At 40.0% G+C, this 21036-nt stretch overlaps 1 protein-coding gene and 1 long non-coding RNA gene across 2 annotated transcripts in view; both read left to right on the top strand.

Moving 5' to 3' along the window:
• Window positions 1-21036, top strand: part of LOC142226179 (uncharacterized) — a 248939-nt gene that overhangs the window by 156863 nt on the left and 71040 nt on the right. The gene's annotated exons all lie outside the window — the stretch shown is intronic.
• poe (E3 ubiquitin-protein ligase-like protein poe) overlaps window positions 1-21036 on the top strand; it is a 41173-nt gene that overhangs the window by 19781 nt on the left and 356 nt on the right. The window contains exon 11 of the mRNA XM_075296045.1: window positions 15175-21001. Coding sequence (XP_075152160.1) covers window positions 15175-21001 — 5827 coding nt within the window. The remainder of the gene's footprint in view (window positions 1-15174; window positions 21002-21036) is intronic.

Below are 21036 nucleotides of genomic sequence, written 5' to 3'. Positions count from 1 at the left end.
GTCCACGATGTGAAGATGGTCGCTGTAGATTTGGGGGCAGAAAGTTTCAGATTCCTGTCGACAAAGAAATCCCTAAGTGCAGGTAAGAAGTCATTTATCCTCACTTATGTCTCTACCTGTGGTCACTATGGAACAATCATCCGCACAGGTTATCAGGTGGACATCTGGTGGTGGTTGGGGAGCTCCAGCCACGTAAAAATTGAAGAGGAGGGGGGACAATACACCGCCTTGAGGTACGCCCTGTTTGTTCCTCCTGGGCGTTGATCTTTTTCCTCTAAATTCCACATAGGACTGTCTGCCAGCCATGTAGTTCGCCAACCATCTCTTGAGATTATTGGGAAGGGTGGTTCCCATAATGTCTCCCAAGAGCGTGGTGTGGTTCACCGTATCGAACGCCTTAGACAAGTCCAGTGCCACGAGAATCGAACGTTTATGCGGCATCTTACTGTTTAGTCCCTCTGCAATGTTGGCTGTTAATTCACACAAAGCAGTGGTTGTACTCCTGCCCGAGCGGAAACCATGCTGATGTTCTGCCAACATTAGATGTTCTGAAAAGCAGGGCAGTAAAATAGCCTCCAGAATCTTCGTTACGGGGGACAAAAGAGTAATTGGTCGATACGAGTCTCCAAGGTGTGCCTGTTTCCCTGGTTTCAGAACAGGAACAACCTTCCCTATTTTCCAGATGTCCGGTATTTCAAGGGTGTTGAGACAGGTATTGAAGATGTGGGTCAGATATCTAACACCATTCTCTCCAATATGTTTCAACATCCTCGTAGCCAAACCATCTGGGCCAATCGCTGTGGAGCTCTTGGCGGCCTTTATCGCCCGGAGAACATTCTCCCGACTGATGACCATAGGTGGGTTGTCCTGTCTGAGGGCACGGAAGACTCGCCTTTGCTTTCTACTTGCACGATCGACTGATTGGGGGTGCTCGACAAATTGTCTGCAGAAAGCATTCGCTGCACCTGTGTCGTCTTTCGGAGTTTGCCCCCCAAACGATATGGAAATGTTATCCGTACGTTTTGGGTTCGAGAGGTTCCTGATCGTAGACCACAGCCGTTTGGATCCGAGATCAGACCCCTCCAAATGCTTGCGCCACTTTTCTCGCTTGTGGGTGGCAACAAGTCGGTCGATCTCCTTAGCGAGACTCTGGATCCTAGGGTCAGCTGGGTCTACTTTCCGGATCTCGTCCCTCTTATCTGCCAACCTTGATGCTTCCATGGGGAAATTCGGACGGATGTCGGGGATCCGGCCCGCTGGTATGCACCTTTTACACGCCCTATTCAAGACATCCCTGAAGAATTTCTCTCCAGCCGGCGCTGACGTTGGCAGGGGGCAGTGGCAAACTCGTACTCGGTTAGCGAGGTAAAAAGCTCCCAATTAGCTTTACCAAAGTTCATAAACGTCTTCTTCTCTGGAATTACGGTGTCTGTCCCTAAGTCAATAGACACTGTGATCGTGAGGTGGTCGGAATTCATGGCTATGTCTACATGCCATGAGGTCTGAGCCACTAGGTCAGAGCTAACCATGGTGATGTCAGGGGAGCTTCGGCAGGTGGCCGTTATGCGAGTCGGGTGGTTTTCGTTCAGTACACAGAAATCTGTGTCATCCACCTGATCCGCAATCAATTCTCCTCTGGCATCACATCCAAGCTCTGAATACCAGCTGTCATGATGCGCATTCAGGTCGCCTAATAGGATAGTACGCACATTGTTGAGGTGGGGCCTCAACATTGGTTTGTATCCTGTCTGGCAAACAGAATCGGGAGGAATATATACGTTTAGAATACATATATCTTCCTCTCCCACCGTGACAGTTATCCCCTGTATCTCCAAATGGGGATCGGTCGTGGTCAGTGGCATGGGTCTGTATCTCACGGAATCATGGACAATGAAGGCTATTCCCCTTCGGCATTCCTTTCTCTGTCTTGCCTAATCACAGAGTAGCAGGATGATCTCGTGAGACCATTCCTGCTGGAGAGCTTGGTCTCCTGGAGCGCGGATATGAGAATACCCCTCTTGTCCATGAAATCCGTGATTTCAGTAATCTTCCTTGCCAGTCCATTACAATTCCACTGTAGGATCTGGAGACCACTCAACTGGTTCCCAGCAGTGGACGGGACAGTCCGAACTATTGAATGGGCTGACGAGGAAGAGTCTATTGTAGTCTGTTGTGGATGTCGGGTGTTAACTATGGGGTGGGGTTGCTGAAATTGTTGGATTCTCCGGCAGCAGGTACCAACAAAGTCAGGGGTATATTGGTAAGAATTCCTGAGGCCTGAGCATCTCAGGTGCGTCGAGGTCTTGCAGATGGAACACCTAACCGGTTTAGCTGCCTTTGTGTATCTCTTTCTGCAAGCCTGACATGTCTCTGGACCAGATATACTGTTATTTACGGACGGACTCGGATTTGACAAAAGTGTCTATGTGGTTGTATCGTGTGATGATGTGGGGGGATGGGTAATGACAGGTGATGTGGGGTCTGCAGTCACAACGCGAGAGGGTCTCACTGTTGTGACTACAGGAGGGGGCGACATGGGGGCAAGCGCACACAGGTGGGACACTTGAATGTAGGATTGTAATCTTCTACATTCCTGAGTCCCGAGCAACGCAGGTGTACCCAGTTGTGACATTCGCTGCACATCACGGAGTAACTTCCGCGCGTGACCTGCCGCGAACAGACCGGACACACATACTTCACTGGACCTGGATTGCTTTCAATGTCGCCAGCACGAAGGAGAAGAATTCTGAGCAGACTGGCTGGCAGACTCTGCCCAGGAGGGAAAAAGGGATGGGGTGTTGGATGGGATTCGGGAAAGGGGTGGGGAAGGGTTTTCTATACATACTTGATTTCCCATGGGGAGGTTGCAGTCCTTGGACAAGGACGTGGTCCTTGTGTCGACCCCGGTACGAAGAACCGACTGCAGTGAGGGTCGCTTCTTTCGGGTGTTGACTGGGGCTCTGTATGTAGGTGTGATCGGTTGTCTGATCTCGATGTGGCTGTTGATAATTTCTACAATGTTTTGAACGGTTTTGTGTCTCGGACAGTTCTAGGCGAAATGTGGATTTTCCTAGAAATCGGCTGAGTCGACGAGACTCAGGAATGATAGAAATAGATGTTTTAGACGGTATAAGAGGACGGGATCTAATTTTGATTATGCTCGGTACTCTGTCGATAGGTCTATATAAAATATGGAATCAAGGGCATGCTATGTTCGTTACATTGATAAGGTTAAAAGTGACCTTCATTTTTTTATTTATTTATTTTATTCATTCACATACTACAAGATATACAAAATCTTTTAAATTACAGTATGTGATTATTGTTGGTACGATTTACAATTTCAAATCATTTAAAGTTACAATTACAAATCAACAATTATAATTACAAATCACAGCAAATATAGAGATATTTTATAAATCACATAATCATTAAAAACAAAAATGTAGCAAAAGCGACAGACAATCAAATGAGAATAGTGTGTATAGGTTAGTATTAGTGTTAGCAGAGAAATGTCCATATAAGGCATTCTTCAATGTATTAGCATTGCCAATAAATTGAATTGATGCAGGTAAAGAGTTCCATAGACGAGATCTTTTTAAGACTTTGTTAGGATGAAACGTAAGTCTTCTACTAGGTCATCGAATATCCGGAGGGATGGTTTTGACTTTTATGGGGACCAGTCCATTGCGGACTGTTTTGAATTTGTTTATAGGAGGAATAGTACTTATGATGGTGAAGGCTCATATCCCTATTTTATTAGGTCGCTTGATCGGATGGCAATTCCATTATTTGATAGTCTGTCTGTGTCTGGATATTTGCGTGGGGTTAACGCGTCCACCTATGGTGGTTCAGATCAAAGACAATAAACTCTAGGAAGATAGGAAATTGGCTACTGAGGAGATCACACCATTTACCGTGTTAGTTTCATACTCGAACGAAACGCGTATACGACAAGTATTGACATAGCATTAAAATGCAAATAAAAATAAATTAAGTGCACGAAATAAATTTCCATAAAGGGGAAAATGTAATTTTTTTGTTGTAGCCTAAAATTTAACATTGTTTCATTAAGAAAATTAAGTTTTTCATTTAAAAAATAAAAACGAAAAATAAATAAAAAAATTACAAACATGTATGGAACTAACATTTGGTATGACGCAAGGCAATTTCCTATCTTCCTCAAGTTTATTGTCTTTGGTTCAGATGGGATTCCACACACAAAAAATTTTTTCTCTGATTCAATCACCAAATTAATTGATCCAATTAATTTTTTAATTGAAATGTCTTCAATCACGAAAATGATAGTATCAATCACAGTTTTAATTGGGCATAGAAAAAATTCTTGATTAAAAAATTAATTGATTTTTTCAGCAAAATTCAATTAATTTTTTAATTGATTCAATTAAAAATTTAATTGATGTTGATTGCAAAACGCAATTAATTTATTAATTAAAAAGGGTAACTATTTTTAATTACTTAGTTAGATTGGCTTAGAGTTTTTATTTGGATTAACAAATGATTGTTTGAAATACATTTTTAATTAAAAAAGTAAAAACAAATCAGCACTTTTTTTAACTGAATTAGTCGTCCGAATTTGATTAAAAAGGTAATTGTATCAATTAATTTTTTAATTAAACATTTTAAAAATTTCAGTCATTGACTAAATTAACTTAATGTTTCTATCATGATTAAAAAGTTAATTGTATCAATTAATTTATTAATTGAAAAAATTTTCAACTTCAATTAACTTTTTAATTGGAAATATTTTGGTGATATTGTTTTCTGTGCAGCGATAATTCTGAATTTTTGCTCCGAATGTCTCTCTGCTTCATTGTCGATGTTATTTAACCCTTGCACTACCGATGTCCACTTAGAAGGACATTCGAAAAAGACACCTGAAAAGGCGGGGAATTAAAAAAAAAATAATTTATCAATGAGGGGGGAAATAAATAAAAACACAATTAAATTTTGGTTTTTAAAGAATAAATTAAAATTCAATTTATTGGCGGGGGTATTCGTGCCTTCGGGTTTTTGAGAGAGAGAGTAAGTGTGAGAAAGTTTCGATAAGTCATTTGTCATTTTTTTCAGATATCGTTATAATTCAGGGGTGTATTTTACAATTCATTAAAACTTAAAACTAACAGGGTGTCAACCTGAACATCCCGCCCCCCTTGCAGGAATGCAATCTAGGGGTAAGCAGGAGCTAGGGGACAATAAAAACGAGAATTCAACTTACAATTCAAATGACATACAAATACAAAAAACATAAACATAAAAACATCAGTGAGACCCAGCATCACCGGAGCGCCTTTGATGGGAGTTACGTTGTGGTGGCTGTCTGCTAGCTCTAGGGGCCTTCACTTTTTGGGGTCGACTAGCGACGGCTCTGGGGGGATCTTCGCGCTTCCGCTGGTTCCCAACAAATCGGGGGTGGAGCATTGTGTGGTGCTCACCACAGCACTCCATACACCTTTCCCGACTCCTGCAATCAGTCCACTTCTACCTCAGGGCGCTCGTTTTTGAGACGACGAGATGGGCCAGACATGTCTGGAAATACGAAAAATGGGGACAGCACACACACAAAGAAAATAAAATGTTATTAATTTTGTCCATCAACAGGTAGTAGTACGAGTTTGACAACGGGCCTTGTAATAGTAAATTTCCAACCCTGATGTCAACAACTCGCACTTTGTTGTCGGGGCCTAAGTAGATCTTTTCGATTCTACCTACTTTCCACTCTGGTGGAGGCAAATTCTCTTTCCTGATTACTACCAGGTCACCAACGGCAAAATCTCTTTGAGGAAATTTCCACTTATTTCGCTTATGGAGTTCAATGAGATATTCCTCTTTCCACCTTTTGGCGAAAGAGTGAGAAAGGACCTTAAGTTTCTGCCATCTATTCACATAACTTAACGACTCAATTGTCGTGTCGGGCTCCGGTGGGGAGAGAAGGGCAGAACCTATAAGGAAGTGTCCTGGGGTTAAAGGGGCCAAATCGGTAGGATTGTCGCTCATAGGACTAAGGGGCCTAGAATTAAGGCATGCCTCGATTCTGGCTAGCATTGTGCTGAACTCCTCAAAAGTAAACTTCTGAGAGTGAGACACTTTCTTAAGATGAGTCTTGAAACTCTTAACTCCTTCCTCCCAAAGACCACCCATATGTGGCGCACCAGGGGGAATAAATTTCCATTCTAATAATTGGAAGGAGTTAAGCGAAATAAGATTTTGCTTCACTTCAGAAAGAAATCGGGCTTGGTCTCTGCCAAGAACATTAGAAGCTCCTACAAAAGATGTCCCATTATCCGAAAACATCTTAGAAGGGCAGCCTCTTCGGGAGAAAAATCGGGTGAACGCAGCAATAAAACAATCATTCAACATGTCATTTGTCGCTTCCAAATGAATTGCCTTAGTCGCAAAGCAGACAAACACAAGCACATATCCCTTAGTGATACGGCAACCTCTACCAATGTAGGTCTTTATATCAAAGGGACCTGCAAAATCGACTCCAGTGCATGTAAGCGGGCGAGACAATGTAGTTCTCTCAGGGGGAAGAGCGGCCATAATTTGGTCGACAGTTTTCTTCCGAAACAATACGCATGCACGGCAATTATGGATGATTGTTCTGACGAGATTCTTCAGTCTGGGAACCCAAAATTCTAATCTCATCAATCTCAACATTAATGAATTTTCACCATGTACCGTATTCCTGTGAATATACTCCAGGCACAATTTGGCAAACCGGGCATCATAGGGTAGAATTTTGGGGAATCTCTCGTCATAGGTGAGAGTAGGGGAACGCGCAAGTCTACCATTCATCCGCATAAATTCAACAGAATCTATAAACGGATTGAAATTCAACAGAGGGCTCTTTCGAGATAACTGCGCATTGTTCTCCAGCGCCACATATTCAGGGAAATGACGACGCTGGCAGAGGACAACAAGACGACTTTTCACAAAGTTGATTTCACCCTGTTCCAAATCGAAGGATGAATGCGTCTGTGTCGATTTAAACTTCGGGTGTATTCGATGAAAGAATCTGAATACATATGACAAAACTCTCAGGGCTCTGGATAAATCAGAGAAACGGGCCAAAATATCCTCAGGAGGGGATAATTGGTTCAAATTGACTTGAATCGGTTTAGTCTCAAGATTCGTCATGATTCTAAACGTAGATTTTGGCCATTCGGAGCGAGGGCGACATAACCAAGCTGGACCTTTCCACCATAGGTTATTCGTTAGAAGATCGCGCGCTGAAGAACCTCTCGAGGCTATATCAGCGGGGTTATCGTGTGATAAAACATGATGCCAATTACTAGTACCGATTTTCGTAGAGATGTTAGCTACTCGATTCGCAACAAACGTAGGCCAGTGGCACGGGGGCTTCTGAAGCCACGACAAAACTATTGTCGAATCAGTCCAATAGAATGTCTCAATTTCTGGGAGACTCAGCTCGGAGCGAATAGTCTCAACCATATCAGCCAATAGAGTTGCACCGCAGAGCTCTAAACGGGGCAAGGATTCAACCTTGATTGGCGCTACCTTAGTTCGTGCTGCGAGCAGATGCGTGACATAATCACCAGGGGCGTTTTTAATCCGGACGTATAGTGAAGCCGCATATGCTTTCTCAGAAGCATCACAAAATGCATGAAGCTGAACTTCATGGTCTGGGTTGAAACCAACCCATCGGGGGATCTCTATCCGTTCGATTTCACTATAGTCGTCCAAAAACGCAAACCATCTATTCAGAGTCATGGGTTTCAAACATTCGTCCCAATCTGTTTGGTCCTTCCAAATTTGTTGCATTATAATCTTAGCAACTATAATCTTAGGGGCCAACCAACCGGCTGGGTCAAACAATTTAGCAATCTCAGACAAAACAGCTCGTTTGGTGACGCAAGATCTAGTAGGGGCTGAAACCAACTTGAAAAAGAAAACATCTTTTCCAGCGTTCCAACGTAAACCCAGAGTCCTGGCGGTACTCTCATTGGAAATATTCAAAATGTCATTATCCAATAAATATTCGGGGGGTAAATCTAGCAAAAGACCCTGCACATTAGAGGTCCATTTTCTTAGATTAAACCCAGCAGAACCTAGAACTTCCATAAGTTCATCACGGCTCTTCATGGCATCATCTAAACTGTGAGCTCCTGCCAAAATGTCATCGACATACATCTGCGAACGTATTATCTCCGCAGCAGTCGGGAATTCAGCCTCAACGTCATCAGCCAGTTTAAGTAGGGTCCGAATAGCTAAATATGGGGCACAGTTCACACCAAATGTGACCGTGTTCAATTCGAAATCTCGAATCACATCATCAGGGGCTAAACGGAAAACAATTCGCTGATATGACGCTTGATCGGGGTGAATCAGAATTTGTCTATACATCTTCTCGATGTCAGCATTGAAGACAAATCTAAATAATCTCCATCGGAGAATCAAAACAATTAGATTTGCTTGTAGAACGGGTCCAGTATACAATACGTTATTAAGACTAACGCCATTAGAAGTGGGACTGGAAGCATTAAACACCACACGTAATTTAGTGGTGGCGCTGTCAGGCTTGAAAACAGCGTGATGGGGTAAATAATACACAGTATTAGAAGAATTTACCTTATTCTCATCAATCATAGTCATATGTCCCAAATCAGCGTACTCTTGTAGCACCCTGTCATACTGAATCTTCAGCTCGGGATTTCTCATTAACCGCAACTCATTTCGCTTAAATTGAGAAATGGCATTATTCCGGGACAAACCAAGTTGCAAATCTATGGGGTATTCACGCTTAAAAGGCAGTGAAACAACATACCGACCATTATCATTACGATAAGTCGTTCGTTGGTATAATTCCTCACACCATCTATCCTCTTCTGACATAGTGCATACTTTCGGTACATCTTCGATTTCCCAAAACCTAGCAAGTTGATCATTCAACTCCATGTGGTTATAAAATGATACCACCGACTGTAGGGGCTTGGTTTGGGTGACTTTGCCAGTCACGATCCAACCGAAAACTGATTTCTGGGCAATAAGATCACCATTAGGGTGCTTATGAACATCAGTATGCATTATCCGAGAATATATATCGCCTCCTAGTAAAAGGTCCATATGAGAACATTTTAGATCACACATCGTGACCTCCGGCAGGTTCACATCTAATAGTTGTGACAATGAATAAGTAGGCAAACGACCCGTTAACTTGTCAACCACATACGCATCTGTCGACAACTCAAAAGTTGGGTCAATAGGGGAGCACAAAGAGATCCTACAAACATTAGTAGACTTCGCCGATATCGTGCCAATAATATTCGCAGAAGTAACTGGGAATATCGGCAAAGCAAGTTTCTTTTGCAACTTTCGGGAAATAAAAGTTGCTTGCGAGGCAGGATCGATCAATGCCCTAGCCGAACACTTCACGCCATGACAACACAAATCTACCACAGTAGTTCCCAAAAGAACTGTAGAAAACTGTGATGTTTCCATAGCAGTTGCAAAAGTTTGCAACGAACGGGCAGCCTCTGATGTAGAAGGAACATCGTCAGAAGCTGATCGGGCTGGATTTCCCATATCGCGGATCATTCCAGGTCGTGAGCCCGAATTTCGACTTACTTGTGTTGAAGATTCCCTTCTATGCAAGTGAGAATGATGTCTTTGTTTGCAGAAGAAACATATATTTGAGCTCTTACAATTACTAAAAGTGTGCGACGAAGCCAGACAATTCGTGCAACATTTGAGTCGCTTGACGGTTTCCAACCGATTGTTAACCGACATTTGAAGAAATTCTTCGCATAATCGTAGGGGATGCGATTCGGAACAAAGAGGACATTTCTGCTGAGGATTAGATGGTATAGTAGTAGAGAAGCTCTTAAAACTTCTGTTACCATTATTATTAGTAGTTGACTTTCTCTTTGGGCTAGTAGGTTTTTTGACATAACTCGGACCAGTAGATGTCGAAATATTATGGGCGCCTTTAATGTCAAAGACGGACTCAAGGGTCTGATACCGAGCAGTCAAAAACTTATCCATTGTTTCCCATTTAGGTAGGTCAGAACTTGACCCTTGGGATTGCTCCCAAAGTCCTAGGGTAACTTCAGGAAGACGGGTGGAACATATGAAAACAAATATAACGTCCCAATTCTTCGTATCAATGCCCAAAAGAGACAAATTAGTTATGCAGTCGCTCATAGTACGCTGCAATTGCTTAATAGAGGGGCCAGATTCTTTTAAAACGGGTGCAAGATTAAATAAAATCTTGAGTTGGGCGTTTACAAGAACCCTTTTGTTCTCATAACGATCGACTAAATTTTGCCAAGCCATCTGAAAACCCTCATTAGTAATCGGACATGTCTTGATAATATCGCGGGCTTCACCTTCCGTCTTTTGCATCAGATAATAAATTTTCTGAATATTACTGATATGTTCATTATCTTTATATAGGGCAGAGAACATGTCTCTGAATGTAGGCCAAGATTTATAATCACCAGAAAAAATCTCAGTATCACAAGGGGGAAGGTGAATTAGAAGACTTCTTCTTCGCATTGAGCTTTTCAATTAAAGACTCAATAAGGGATAGTCCACGCACATACGTCTTATATGTCGCGATATATTTTGCCTTAACTTTGGCAATATCGTCACTAGAACCCATTGTGTCACACAATTCCTCATAAATTTCACGGAAATTCTCCCAAAGTCGAATAATTTCATGCTTATGAATATTGAGGCTGTGGACGGTGTGATCCTCCTCTTTGAGAGAAGTCACGAACATATCCAAATCAATTAAGCGGTCTGCGCTTTTAATCAAATTCTTGATATCAGACATTATTAATTTCAATAAAATTCATATTTCGAGTAAAAATAATTAATTCGGAATAAAAAACGGGGTTGTAGAACACAATTCCAGCAACAAACGTAAATGGGATTCAAAAAAGTGACGAAATGTATTTTTTATTGGCAATAAACAAATATTTAATGTGTTTGAATATTTTTCATAAATTAAAAAATATTCCAATTTTGGTCTTACCAACACCACTGTGCAACAAAACTACGTATTAGTATATGATACAATGTGCAAGAATCAAAAATATTTCAAACGGGTGAAACTACGGGGTTAGTTCGATATCACTATTATTTATTATACGAAACAGTCACAATTGCCTTTTACTTGCAATATTTTTCAATAATTAATCAATTAAAATAATTAATTTTAATATTTATTTTTCAATGTAAAATAATTTTCAAAATTATTTAATGAACAACTTTTGTTCCTATCGGGCCCACTGTGCAATGTTCACTTACAACTCACTCGAACATGCAATGCAACATGTAGTACAATTGAATGCAACACACACACGTATGTACGTATAACAGTCAACCACACTACTTGATAAGAGAGACGGGAGTGGGGGTAATAATGCAAGCTGTTGTTTTCCTTTGGTTGTTAGAAACAAAGACAATAAACTCTAGGAAGATAGGAAATTGGCTACTGAGGAGATCAAACCATTTACCGTGTTAGTTTCATACTCGAACCAAACGCGTATACGACAAGTATTGACATAGCATTAAAATGCAAATAAAAATAAAGTGCACGAAATAAATTTCCATAAAGGGGAAAATGTAATTTTTTTGTTGTAGCCTAAAATTTAACATTGTTTCATTAAGAAAATTAAGTTTTTCATTTAAAAAATAAAAACGAAAAATAAATAAAAAAATTACAAACATGTATGGAACTAACATGGTAAATGCAACATTTGGTATGACGCAAGGCAATTTCCTATCTTCCTCAAGTTTATTGTCTTTGGTTAGAAACCAAAGCTTATGGGCAAATGAAAATACAACAACAACACACAGGCAAACGAAAGAGTGACTTTGTATTTATTAATTCTTTTATTTTATTGATATTCTTGCACTTTTGTTTACTTTATTTTCACCACTAATGAATATCAACAACCTTACCTTGGTGTGATGGATATTATAGGGGAAAACAATGGTGATAGCCAATAATTTTGGGGGTAAAAAATACCAAATATATCCAATGGATTTTCGGGCTCTAAAAAGAGAAGCTCAATGATAAATTATTTTACTTTGATTCTCGGGCGGTTTAATCCGGCTCGAAGGACCAACACCAAATTCTATTTTCCCACTAAGTTTCGATTTATTTCTCGATGTTGTTTTAAAGTAGAGGCTTTAATCTAAATAAGCTATAAATATTTTCCATATTGGTGAGCACTAAAATACATTTTTATAAACTTCTTTAACAATAAACGAAAAATACGAAAATTTGAGACAATTTTTCTACTGTATGTTTTTAGTAAATAGACATTTATACAAAAAGTATAGCTGATACTCTTTCGGGTTCTTTTTTGTATTTTCTCTCACACTTTGAAAGATATTGTAGGTCAAATAGCGCTCATTTTCGTAAGGCCTTTCGGTCGCAATTCAAGAATTAAGTTTTCAGAACAAGCTCATATAGCTCTTGAAGTATTTGAGGTAGGTTCTCAAAATGACAATTTTTGTTCTACATGCTGTTAGTACAAATAAAAATAGAAGAAAAATTAAAGCTTTTAACATAAGGGTTATTTCGGTAGTGAAAGGGTTAATAGTTCATTGAGATTCGGTTATTTCCCTCTAAGAAGGTGGGGTTCTTTTGTCCACTTCATAAGTCAGGGAGCCCCTTTGATGTCAGCAATTATAGGGGAATAGGAAAATTGAGTGCTATTCCGAAGATTGAATCATAAAGCTAGATAGAATTGGATTGGCCACTACAGTTTTGGCTTGGATTTCGTCGTATCTTGAGTGCCGTACGCAGATTGTATCTTTTTGGGATTGCTATTCGATGTCTCATTGGGTGTGCCTCAGGGTAGTCATTTGGGCCTGTCTTATTTTTGTTATTTATAAACCATTTACCTGAGTCCATAGTTAACTGTAGGATTTTGATGTATGCTGATGATGTCAACTTATTCTCCTCGTTCGATAATTCTGATCGGGTGCATTTATTGCAGTTTATGCGATTCTTCTGGTCTAGGTCTATTGATGTTTGATATAGCTCGTTATTGGAAGAGGTTGATCTTGGCATTGTTATGGATCGTGGGCTTAATTTTAGTGATCATATTAACCCTTATACTACGTTGGGTATTAGTTTAGTTTAGTTTATTTATTGCCTCACATACAACAAGATGTATAATCTTATAATTATAGTATGTGACATAAAATAATTCAAATGTTACATAGATTGTTTAAGAAAAAAAACATAACTACATGAAATAGGGTTAATACTAGTTATGGCTAGGTAACAGTTTTAAAGGAAATAAAAAATATAACAATATTTAACAATTCGATTAAAATTTAAAATTAATACATATAATAACATACAAAATGTGATAACAAAAAGAAAATTAAGTACAAAAATGATTAAATAGTGCTTTTTTGAAGTTATCTGCGTTGCTTATGCGTTGAATAACGGGAGGGAGAGAGTTCCAAAGACGAGTTTTGTTTGTAAAAAATTGCCATTCAGAAAGCAATAGTTGATTACGATTTGCAACAATAAGTATACGTCTACTTGATCTTCCGAATTGTAATTTCATATGAAGATAGCCTGGAGTTTTTAAGTATATCAGTTTATGCATCATGATGAGTGCTTTAATATTTAAATAATCTCCAATAGCGACTCCGTATAAGCTTTTGCGGAAGGCTGAACAACTTTCGAATCGTTTAAGACCGTAAATATATCTTAATATGGCTTTATATGCTGATTCGAGACGATTTTTACTATTAACATCAGTTTTAGTAAAGAGTTCACTGCCATACAACAACACTGGTATTAGGTACGACTTGGCCAATAGGATACGAATATTAAGGGGGGTAAGATGCTGCGTTTGATATAAAGTTCGTAACATACCAAACATTTTTCCTGTGGCAGCAATTATATGATCGTTCCATGTTAGAGAATTATTGAAAATTACTCCCAAATTTTTTGTTTTGTGTGTCTGCTCGATTTGTTCACTTCCAATTTGTACAGCATACTGCAAGAAATGTTTTGTGCACGACCATTTATTAAGAGAAATTTTGATTTTTTGGATTTATTTGAAGACAATTATTCTGAGCCCACAAATATATTTTCCCAAGGTCATAATTTAATTTATTTACGCTGGGTATTAGTTCTTACTACTCAGCATGAATTCAGCATATGTCACCAATTCATGCACTGAAATTTTTAATTATATTCGAACAGTAAGAAATGCGGTGATGAAAAATACGACATGGGTCATCAAATGACCCCAACGTAGTATAAGGGTTAATTCGATGATGAATAAGTCATCTGGAGTTCTAGGATTCATAAAGCGTTGGGCGAAGGAGTTTTCGGACTCTTATGTTACCAAGATGCATTTTACTGCCCTTGTTAAACCCCATTATGGAGTATGGGATCCTCAGTATAATGTTTACATTGATAGGATAGAATCGGTTCAGAAGCAGTTCTTGGTGTTCGCTTTGAGACGTCTATACATCTAGATTGAGGTTGATTAATCTACCTACTGTTAAGAGCCGACGAACGATGTTGAGCCATATGATGATGTATAGGTTAGTTAGTGATGATATTCCATGCACGGAATTGATGTCTAGGATTAGGATAAATATTTCTTTTAGGGCATCTAGGAATTACCAGTTCCTTTTCATTGATTTTCAACGTTCGAATTATGCTTTTGTGGAGTCTATTCGTAGGATGTACATTAATTTTAATTCAATATATCATCTAATTGACACTAATTTAAGTATTTATGAGATGAAGTCCAGAATTTTAGCATATTTGGATAACTAATACATTTTTTGTTGAATAAGCTGATGAGTCCTTCTCTGTAGCTGGTTACATCCCTCTGCCTTCCCACCGCCATGGTCCGGATCATGATGTGTACCCTGTCCCTACGTTATGGGGACGAGGCCCTCACGGTCGGAAAGGGCGGGAAAGTGGGCGATAAAACGAATATCAGCAACCCTTTAGTCATGCAGTTCGGTTTGTTCCTGGTATATTTCTGTTATAAGTGGCAATTTTGTGTTTTTGGTTATATAATTTCGCATTTGATTATTTCCATAAAAATGTATAGAAAGTGAATTGTCTATGTATCCCAATGCCCGTAATAAACAGATTTAATTAATACTAAAAATTTTAAATATTTTTTACAGAATATGGTTTTAACGAATCAATCGATACCGATGCTTAGTTATGATTCACTGGTTGAACTTACAGAACATTTAAGAACGTGTCAGGAAATATCTCAAATTCGTACTGGAAATTGGCAAAAATTCTGTCTCATACATGAAGATGTTATTCCTGTTCTTATAGAAATAGCCTGTTATCAATTGGATGATGGAGTTTCTCCTATAATACTACAATTATTGCAAGCTGCTCTATGTAATAACATACAAGCTGTCAAACAGCAACAACAATCAGAAAATTCAGCAACAACTGGATCTGTTGGTGGTAATAAAATGCGTTCTGATCGTGACAAGTCCGAGGAAATAGAGATAACTTTTGATTCGAAATTCGACTCAACACACTGTTCAACATTTGTGCATCAAATATTCCGTTTTGTATCCGATGCACTTTTAAATAAATTTGTGCGAATATTTTTGTTGGAGACGAATATAACGTCGATCAGATGGCAGGCCCATTCGTTAATATATGCAATCTATGATTACGCCAACGAGAGGCAAAAAGAAAAACTAATTACAATTCTTTGGAACATGTGGCCTCTAGTGCCACAATTTGGAAGGCGCACAGCTCAATTTGTTGATATTTTGGGCTATTTGACATTGAGTACCAAATCTATAGCACAACGTTTGCCAGAATTCACTGAAAATGCTGTTGAAGTTTTGAGGCAACAAAATGATCTGCTATCGAAGCATCCCAACGCTTCCATATATACAGCTCTGGAGCAAATTCTACAAATGAACGGTTATTATTTGGAGTCGGAACCTTGTTTGGTGTGCAACAACCCTGAAGTACCAATGGGAAATATAAAATTGCCCTCTATTAAATCAGATTCTAAATTTACAACATGCACTATGATTGTTAAGTTGGTACAATGCCACACCATCTCCAAGATGATTGTACGTATAGCCGATCTGAAAAGAACTAAAATGGTACGTACTATTAACATTTATTACAACAATCGTACTGTGCAAGCGGTGGTGGAATTGAAAAATAAGCCTGCAATGTGGCACAAAGCACGTACCGTCACTTTACAGTCAGGTCAGACTGAGGTTAAAGTCGATTTTCCCTTGCCCATTACTGCATGTAATCTGATGATTGAATATGCTGATTTTTATGAAACCGTTACGGGTTCCTCGGAAAATCTCCAATGTCCCAGATGCAGTGCAGCTGTCCCGTCATATCCCGGCGTATGTGGTAATTGTGGTGAGAACGTATTCCAATGTCATAAATGCCGAGCAATAAATTATGACGAAAAAGACCCCTTCTTATGTCATTCTTGTGGCTTCTGCAAATATGCTAAATTTGACTTTAGTATCTATGGCCGCATCTGTTGTGCTGTTGATCCAATCGAATCGGCCGAGGATAGAGCGAAGACTGTACACATTATTCATTCATCATTGGAGCGAGCTGATCGTATTTACCGCCAACTATTGGCCAATAAGCAAATGTTGGAATTACTTTTGCAAAAATATGCCGAACATGGCTCTTCCGATCGTTTAATGGATGAGAGTTTAGGCACTATACACAGCACTTCACAAGTGAACAAAATTATACAATTCCTGGCACAAAAGTATTGTGTGGAATCGCGGTCGTCATTTGAAGAATTATCGAAGATTGTTCAAAAAGTGAAGGCTTGCCGTAGTGAGCTTGTTGCCTATGATCGCAGCCAGATGGATCAGAGTAGTTTGCCACACTCGCCAGACAAACGGGACAACTTCAATATTAATAAATGCTATGGCTGTGCTCTTGCTTCGACCGAACAGTGCTTGACTCTATTGCGCGCAATGGCCTCTAATTACGATTGTAGGCTAGTGTTATATAGTCAAGGTCTTGTCGAGGAACTAGCCCAACATAATTTGCGTCGTGGTACTGCCCAAATTCAGGATGAGGTCCGCAATTTGCTGGTCTTATTAACTAAGAATAACAAGGATGCTTGCATGAATCTGCTAGAGTTGATTAGTGATAGGGTAAAATCTGCATTGCTGGGTTCTATACCTTTGGCCAGCATAGATTCGGCCATTTACCACGAAATGGAATTGTTGAGGGTTCTAATATCCCAAGATGATTTTTGCTGGGAGCAGAAATTGAAAATAGTTTTCGAATTATTTTTGCATACATGCCGCTGTCCCCGTGGTCCAGCATACTCTGTCATACAACCCTGTCTTCACATTATGCTTAAGCTAATTTCACCCACAATACCATCTACAAAACTTAACCGTGATTTGAGTCCCTCAACGCTATCTTCTATCAATTGTGTCGAAGGCCTAAGTGTTGATTTCCAAAAGTGGTTGCAAAATGACCCACAACACTCATTTGAAGCATGGAAATCTCGTATGCCTTCCAGTACATTAGCCCAGCAGTCAAAGAGTTACAAGGCTTTTGTTGCGGCCGCAGCTCAAAATACTCTACAAGATGAAAATATTTTAGCTGCAGTTCTGCAATCAGTTCAAAATGTGGAACAAATGGGAGCGGCCACTAAACCTCCAGAGAGGCAGATGTCGAATGAGCCGCCATCTATTGCTAACAATGCGAATATGAGTGCGGAAGGGAAAGAGAACCGAAGAAGAACATTGCGAGAAAATTATCTTCGAGAGAAATATGGGCAACGTTGGCGTTTACGGCACCTTAATCGTGGACAACCTTATAAGCCATTGCAGTTGAATGCTACATGGTTGCAGCCCATTCTCTTCAACAACAATTCGAGATTTAGGAGACCCTTGGTTTGTACCCTTATCACGGTATTGAGTAGAACTCATGACCGCAAAAGAGAAATACTGAATCTGCTTACCACCTTTTTAAAATATGTTGGAGAGGCTGGAGAAGCCAGTACCGACTTTTTATCTCTATATCGTTTGTTGGCTGTAGACACACCTTGGCGTCAATATTTGGCTTTGAAGGGTGTGCTTTTAGAAATCTCCCAGTTGCTATCCGAAGAAATAAAAAAAATCCATCGTTTGGAGGAGACTACGCTCTCTTCGGATTTGTCGCAAGGTTATGCTTTGCGACAATTTGTGGAGCTGCTCGCTTTGTTCCTTGATAATCCTCAGATAAGACAAGTCTACAAGACTCGCCTATTGGGTCCAGTTCTCGAGGGCTATCTATCGTTGAGAAAATTGGTGGTTCAAAGAACACGACTCATTGACGATGCCCAAGAGAAGCTTTTGGAAATGTTAGAGGAGATGACAAGTGGTACCGAAGAGGAAACTCGGGCTTTTATGGAAATTCTCATCGACACTGTAGAGAAAACACCCGTGAAAGACATAAAAACGCCGGTTTTCATATTCGAGAGACTGTACTCGATTATACATCCCGAAGAGAATGATGAATCGGAATTTTTCATGACATTGGAAAAGGATCCGCAACAAGAGGACTTCCTGCAAGGTCGTATGTTGGGCAATCCCTATCCATCTACCGAGCAAGGGTTGGGCCCTCTTATGAGAGATATCAAAAATAAAATCTGTACCGACTGCGAACTTATTGCTCTTCTGGAAGACGACAACGGTATGGAGCTATTGGTTAACAATAAAATAATAAGTTTGGATTTGCCAGTGAAAGATGTCTATAAGAAAATATGGTTAGCCGAAGGTGGCGAAAGAGATGCCATGCGCATTGTATATCGCATGAGAGGTTTATTGGGCGATGCTACCGAAGAATTTGTTGAGACCTTAAATAACAAATCCAAGGAGGAAATCGACACGGAACAGCTTTATCGCTTGGCAAATGTTTTGGCCGATTGCAATGGCCTCAAAGTTATGTTAGACAGAATTGGAAGTCTTCAGAATATACCCCGATCTCGAGAACTAATACAAGTTCTATTAAAGCTCTTTTTGATTTGTGTCAAAGTTCGCCGTTGTCAAGATGTCTTATGTCAACCGGAATTGGGGGCCGTAAATACACTCTTGAAGGTATTACAAATGTGTTTACAATCTGAACCAGATTCCATACAATCTTCGGTAACCGAACAACTGCTGGAAATAATGGAAACTATTCTGTCGAAGGCTGCAAGTGATACACTCGATTCATTCTTACAATTCTCTTTGACATTTGGAGGTCCCGAATATGTTACCGCATTGATTTCTTGCACCGAATGCTCAAATGTCCGAAATAATCCCTCTGTTTTAAGGCATCTCATTCGTGTGCTGGCCGCTTTGGTATATGGAAATGAAGTGAAAATGGCCCTGCTGTGTGATTATTTCAAGGATATACTCAATTTCGATAAATTTGATGGAGAGCGCACCACAGAGGAAGAATTTAAGCTTGAATTGTTCTGTGTAATGACCAATCAAATTGAGCACAATTGTATTGGTGGTACGCTCAAGGACTATATAGTGAGTTTGGGTATAGTTGAAAAGGCAATTGACTACATTACTCGTTATGCGCCCTGTGTGAAACCTACTCTTTTGAGAACAGACTCGGATGAATTGAAGGAGTTCATATCTCGACCAAGTCTAAAATATATTCTTAGATTCTTGACTGGTCTGGCGACCAAACATGAAGCCACACAATTGGCTATTAGCAAAGACATCATCCCCATCATACACCGTTTGGAACAGGTATCGAGTGACGAACATGTTGGTAGTCTAGCAGAGAATCTTTTAGAGGCGTTGTGCACTGATAGTGCGACAGCGTCGAGAGTGCAAGAGGTTCGCGATTTCACAAGAGCTGAGAAGAAACGTTTGGCAATGGCAACACGTGAGAAACAATTGGACGCCTTGGGCATGCGTACGAATGAAAAAGGTCAGGTGACAGCAAAAGGATCGATTTTACAGAAAATTGAGAAATTGAGAGATGAAACTGGCCTCACCTGTTTCATATGTCGTGAAGGCTATGCATGCCAACCAACAAAGGTCTTGGGTATATATACCTTCACCAAACGTTGCAATGTTGAAGAATTCGAAATAAAATCTCGCAAAACTATCGGCTATACAACGGTAACCCACTTCAATGTAGTACATGTTGATTGTCACGCTTCGGCCATTCGACTGGCGCGTGGTAGAGACGAATGGGAGAGAGCTAGCTTACAAAATGCCAATACCCGTTGCAATGGTTTGCTGCCACTCTGGGGACCAGAGGTTTCAGAGGCAGCATTTTCGGCATGCATGACCCGTCATGCCAGTTACATGCAAGAGAGCACTCAAAGATGCGACATTTCATATACTAACAGCATACATGATCTAAAATTGCTACTTATGCGTTTTGCATGGGAACGTAGTTTCCATGAAGATGCAGGCGGCGGTGGTCCCCAATCGAATATGCACTTTGTTCCTTATTTGCTCTTCTATGCTGTATACTTACTATTATCTTCCCGATCGGCGGCAAGAGATAGTAAAACTTTAGTTACCTATCTAACGGCCCCACCGTCGGATAAATGGCTGGAGAGCGCTTTCGAGGTAGAAGGTCCCCTTTACATGTTGACAGTGTCCTTGGCCTTGCACTCGCACGAGACCTGGCAAAAACATCGTGTTGCCCATTTAAAACGTCTCATTGCCGTAGCTCAAGCTAGATATGTTTCGCCTTCGGTTATTTGCAAAGCATTATTGGCACCTGCCGATCGCCAAGAAAAGGAATACGCTGTTTACAAACCATTTTTGATGATGTGGGGTCTTTTGGATCTGCTCTATAGTACATTGTTCAAGGTGGTATCAACCCCCAAAGAGGAGGATTGGTCAATTTCATTATTTAATTACATTCGTAAGAATGATGAAACTATGTTGAAGCACACCGATACTATACTGGAGACCTTTACCGATGACTTTTTGTGTTGTGCATCCTTTGAAGAATTTTGTGATGTAGCCGGTAAGTTACGATTGCTAATACATTTTTCGATTAGG

The sequence above is a fragment of the Haematobia irritans genome, chromosome 2 (genome assembly GCF_050003625.1).
Source record: "Haematobia irritans isolate KBUSLIRL chromosome 2, ASM5000362v1, whole genome shotgun sequence".
NCBI lineage: Eukaryota > Metazoa > Arthropoda > Insecta > Diptera > Muscidae > Haematobia > Haematobia irritans.
This window is presented reverse-complemented; position numbering and strand designations above follow the sequence as displayed.